At 53.0% G+C, this 5,574-nt stretch overlaps 1 protein-coding gene across 2 annotated transcripts in view; it reads right to left on the bottom strand.

Annotated features, from left to right (window-relative positions):
• Nucleotides 1-3,363, bottom strand: part of LOC137433729 (solute carrier family 12 member 6) — a 180,886-nt gene extending 177,523 nt beyond the window's left edge. The window contains exon 1 of one of the 2 annotated variants that reach the window (XM_068126000.2): nt 3,041-3,363. In XM_068126000.2, the coding sequence (XP_067982101.2) occupies nt 3,041-3,194 (154 nt within the window). In that variant the 5' untranslated portion in view covers nt 3,195-3,363. The remainder of the gene's footprint in view (nt 1-3,040) is intronic. The other variant, XM_068125997.2, reaches the window with a different exon arrangement.
• Nucleotides 3,364-5,574: the final 2,211 nt, after the last annotated feature.

Below are 5,574 nucleotides of genomic sequence, written 5' to 3'. Positions count from 1 at the left end.
CCATGGGACATGGTCACAGTACATAGTCACAGGGCATATAGTCACAGGGCATATAGTCACAGGGCATATAGTCACAGGGCATATAGTCACAGGGCGTATGGTCACAGTGCGTATGGTCACAGTGCGTATGGTCACAGTGCGTATGGTCACAGTGCGTATGGTCACAGTGCGTATGGTCACAGTGCGTATGGTCACAGTGCGTATGGTCACTGTGCGTATGGTCACTGTGCGTATGGTCACTGTGCGTATGGTCACTGTGTGTATGGTCAAAGGACATATGGTCACAAGGCATACAGTCACAGGGCATACAGTCACAGGGCATATAGTCACAGGGCATATGGTCACAGTGCATATGGTCACAGTGCATATAGTCACAGGGCATATAGTCACAGGGCATATAGTCACAGGGCATATAGTCACAGGGCATATAGTCACAGGGTATAGTCACAGGGCATACAGTCACAGGGCATACAGTCACAGTACATGGTCACAGTGCATGGTCACAGGGCATATGGTCACAGGGCATACGGTCACAGGGCATACGGTCACAGTGCATATGGTCATATGGTCACATGTCATATGGTCACATGGCATATGGTCACAGGGCATATAGTCACAGGGCATTCAGTCACAGGGCATATGGTCACAGGGCATATGGGCACAGGGCATATGGTCACAGGGCATATAGTCACAAGGCATATGGTCACAGGGCATATGGTCACAGGGCATAGAGTCACAGGGCATATGGTCACAGGGCATAGAGTCACGGGGAATATGGTCACAGGGCATATAGTCACAGGGCATATAGTCACAGGGCATATAGTCACAGGGCATATAGTCACAGTGCATGGTCACAGGGCATATCGTCATAGTGCATATAGTCACAGTGCATAGTCCCAGTACATGGTCACAGGGCATATGGTCACAGTGCATATGGTCACAGGGCATATGGTCACAGGGCATATGGTCACAGTGCATATGGTCACAGTGCATGGTCACAGGGCATGGAGTCACAGGGCATAGAGTCACAGGGCATAGAGTCACAGGGCACATAGTCACAGTACATGGTCACAGGGCATATAGTCACAGTGCATGGTCACAGTGCATGGTCACAGTGCATGGTCACAGTGCATGGTCACAGTGCATGGTCACAATGCATGGTCACAGAGTATATAATCACAGGGCATATAATCACAGGGCATATAATCACAGGGCATATAATCACAGGGCATATAGTCACAGGGCATATAGTCACAGGGCATATCGTCACAGGGCATATCGTCACAGGGCATATAGTCATAGGGCACATACTCACAGGGCATATAGTCACAGGGCATATAGTCAGGGCATATAGTCACAGGGCATATAGTCACAGTGCATATAGTCACAGTGCATATAGTCACAGTGCATATAGTCACAGTGCATATAGTCACAGTGCATATAGTCACAGTGCATATAGTCACAGTGCATATAGTCACAGTGCATATGGTCACAGTGCATATGGTCACAGTGCATATGGTCACAGTGCATATGGTCACAGTGCATATGGTCACAGTGCATATGGTCACAGTGCATATGGTCACAGTGCATATGGTCACAGTGCATATGATCACAGTGCATATGGTCACAGGTCATATGGTCACAGGTCATATGGTCACAGGTCATATGGTCACAGGTCATATGGACACAGGGCATATGGTCACAGGGCATATGGTCACAGGGCATATGGTGACAGGGCATATGGTGACAGGGCATATGGTCACAGGGCATATAGTCACAGGGCATGGTCACAGGGCATAGAGTCACAGGGCATAGAGTCGCAGGGCATATAGTCACAGGGCATATAGTCACAGGGAATATAGTCACAGGGAATATAGTCACGGTACATGGTCACAGGCCATATAGTCACAGTGCATGGTCACAATGCATGGTCACAATGCATGGTCACAATGCATGGTCACAGTGCATATAGTCACAGTGCATATAGTCACAGTGCATATAGTCACAGTGCATATAGTCACAGTGCATATAGTCACAGTGCATATAGTCACAGTGCATATAGTCACAGTGCATATAGTCACAGTGCATATAGTCACAGTGCATATAGTCACAGTGCATATAGTCACAGTGCATATAGTCACAGTGCATATCGTCACAGTGCATATCGTCACAGTGCATATAGTCACAGTGCATATAGTCACAGTGCATATAGTCACAGTGCATATAGTCACAGGGCATATAGTCACAGGGCATATAGTCACAGGGCATATAGTCACAGGGCATATAGTCACAGGGCATATAGTCACAGGGCATATAGTCACAGGGCATATCGTCACAGGGCATATCGTCACAGGGCATATCCACAGTGCATATGGTCACGGGCCATATGGTCACGGGCCATATGGTCACGGTGCATAGGGTCACGGCGCATAGGGTCAAGGCGCATAGGGTCACGGCGCATAGGGTCACGGCGCATATGGTCACGGCGCATATGGTCACTGCGCATATGGTCACGGTGCATATGGTCACGGTGCATATGGCCACGGTGCATATGGCCACGGTGCATATGGCCACAGTGCATATGGTCACAGTGCATGGTCACAGTGCATGGTCACAGTGCATGGTCACAGTGCATGGTCGTAGTACACGGTCGTAGTGCACGGTCACAGTGCACGGTCAAAGTGCACGGTCACATTGCACGGTCACAGTGCATGGTCACAGTGCATGGTCACAGTGCATGGTCGTAGTACACGGTCGTAGTACACGGTCGTAGTGCATGGTCACCGCTTGGTCCAAACGTCCTGCAGGTGAGACCTTGGTGCGTCTCAGAGTAAACTAATTAAATTATAAAACATGGTGAGATCATGATACGAGTATGGTACACCTTGTGCAGGAGACCCAGGTTACACCAAACCGGGTCGTCATCCACTCCGTAGGACCACGTGTTCTTCCTTTGTTCCGTAAAAAGTTGGAGCGATTTGATACTTCCGACTACCGTTTGACTCTCAAATCATGTAAACTACCATCAATGTTTACTCACGAGCGTTCCTTGGAGCAGAGACCTCGGGTCCATTACCGACCTCAGACCGATCGGCCACCGCCGAGTCCTGATCCTCATGTCGATCCGTGGGATCGTTCCCTTCCTCCTTGTCATCAGAAACACTGGACGGAGTTACCACAAAGCGCACGGACATGGCTGCGTCCCGCGCACTAACCCACAAACACTAACACAAGGTCCGCTGTTTCGTATTTAACACGCGATCTTTGTATCCTCCGCAGAACCGCCCACGCACAGGTAAGGCCCCGCGCGACGCTTTAAACCAAGGTGAACGGCGGCCCTTGGGGCATTGTAAGGGGAGGAGCATCGAGGACACGACCAAGGGGAGGAGCATCTAGGAGCCTACCAAGGGGAGGAGCATCTAGGAGACTACCAAGGGGAGGAGCATCTAGGAGACTACGAAGGGGAGGAGCATCTAGGAGACCACCAAGGGGATGAGCATCTAGGAGACTACGAAGGGGAGGAGCATCTAGGAGACTACGAATGGGAGGAGCATCTAGGAGACTACGAAGGGGAGGAGCATCTCGGAGACTACGTAGGGGAGGAGCATCTAGGAGACTACGAAGGGGAGGAGCATCTAGGAGACTACGAAGGGGAGGAGCATCTAGGAGACTACGAAGGGGAGGAGCATCTAGGAGACTACGAAGGGGAGGAGCATCTAGGAGCGTACCAAGGGGAGGAGCATCTAGGAGACTACGAAGGGGAGGAGCATCTAGGAGACTACGAAGGGGAGGAGCATCTAGGAGACTACGAAGGGGAGGAGCATCTAGGAGCGTACCAAGGGGAGGAGCATCTAGGAGACTACCAAGGGGAGGAGCATCTAGGAGACTACCAAGGGGAGGAGCATCTAGGAGACTACCAAGGGGAGGAGCATCTACGAGACTACCAAGGGGAGGAGCATCTACGAGACTACCAAGGGGAGGAGCATCTAGGAGACCACCAAGGGGAGGAGCATCTAGGAGACTACGAAGGGGAGGAGCATCGAGGAGACTACGAATGGGAGGAGGATCTAGGAGACTACGAAGGGGAGGAGCATCTAGGAGACTACGAAGGGGAGGAGCATCTCGGAGACTACGTAGGGGAGGAGCATCTAGGAGACTACCAAGGGGCGGAGCATCAAGGAGACTACCAAGGGGAGGAGCATCTAGGAGACTATGTAGGGGAGGAGCATCTCAGTCTAGGACACTAAGAAGGGGAGGAGCATCTAGGAGATAACGAAGTGGAGGAGCATCTGGGTCGAGGACACTAACAAGGGGAGGAGCATCTCGGAGATTACAAAGGGGAGGAGTATCTAGGAGATTTACGAAGGGGAGGAGCAGCTACGAGACTACCAAAGGGAGGAGCATCTAGGAGACTACGAAGGGGAGCAGCATCTAGGAGACCACCAAGGGGAGGAGCATCTAGGAGACTACGAAGGGGAGGAGCATCTAGGAGACTACGAAGGGGAGGAGCATCTAGGAGACTACGAATGGGAGGAGCATCTAGGAGACTACGAAGGGGAGGAGCATCTAGGAGACTACGAAGGGGAGGAGCATCTCGGAGACTACGTAGGGGAGGAGCATCTAGGAGACTACCAAGGGGCGGAGCATCAATGAGACTACCAAGGGGAGGAGCATCCATGAGACTACCAAGGGGCGGAGCATCCATGAGACTACCAAGGGGCGGAGCATCTAGGAGACTATGTAGGGGAGGAGCATCTAGGTCTAGGACACTAAGAAGGGGAGGAGCATCTAGGAGATAACGAAGGGGAGGAGCATCTGGGTCGAGGACACTAACAAGGGGAGGAGCATCTCGGAGATAACGAAGGGAAGGAGCATTAGGACATTACGAAGGGGAGGAGCATCTAGGAGATTTACGAAGGGGAGGAGCTTCCCTTACAACGTTGCAAGGAGGGGTGTGACCGTGTCAGGAGTGGGGTGGGGTGGGGAGGGGGAGCAGTCGAGTAACACTCGAGTCGTCGAGTGGGAGGAGCCCGAGTGAAGGGGTTGGGAGGAGCCTGAGTGAAGGGGTTGGGGTGAAACCCGAGTGAAGGGGTTTGGGAGGAGCCCGAGTGAAGGTTGGGGAGGAGCCCGAGTGAAGGGGTTGGGAGGAGCCCGAGTGAAGGGGTTGGGGTGAAACCCGAGTGAAGGGGTTGGGGAGGAGTCCGAGTGAAGGGGTTTGGGAGGAGCCCGAGTGAAGGTTGGGGAGGAGCCCGAGTGAAGGGGTTGGGGAGGAGCCCGAGTGAAGGGGTTGGGGAGGGGCCCGAATGAAGGGGTTGGGGAGGAGCCCGCGTGAAGGGCTTGGGGAGGGGCCCGAGTGAAGGGGTTAGGGAGGAGTCTGAGTGAAGGGGTTTGGGAGGAGCCTGAGTGAAGGTTGGGGAGGAGCCCGAGTGAAGGGGTTGGGGAGGAGCCAGAGTTAAGGGTTTGGGGAGGAGCCCGAGTGAAGGGTTGGGGAGGAGCCTGAGTGAAGGGGTTGGGGAGGAGCCTGAGTGAAGGTTGGGGAGGTGCCCGAGTGAAGGGGTTGGGGAGTAGCCCGAG

This window comes from Myxine glutinosa, chromosome 10, assembly GCF_964187855.1.
Source record: "Myxine glutinosa chromosome 10, kmMyxGlut1.1, whole genome shotgun sequence".
In the NCBI taxonomy this organism is placed as follows: domain Eukaryota; kingdom Metazoa; phylum Chordata; class Myxini; order Myxiniformes; family Myxinidae; genus Myxine; species Myxine glutinosa.
Note: the sequence above shows the minus strand (reverse complement) of the source record. Positions and strands in the feature narration are given on the sequence as shown.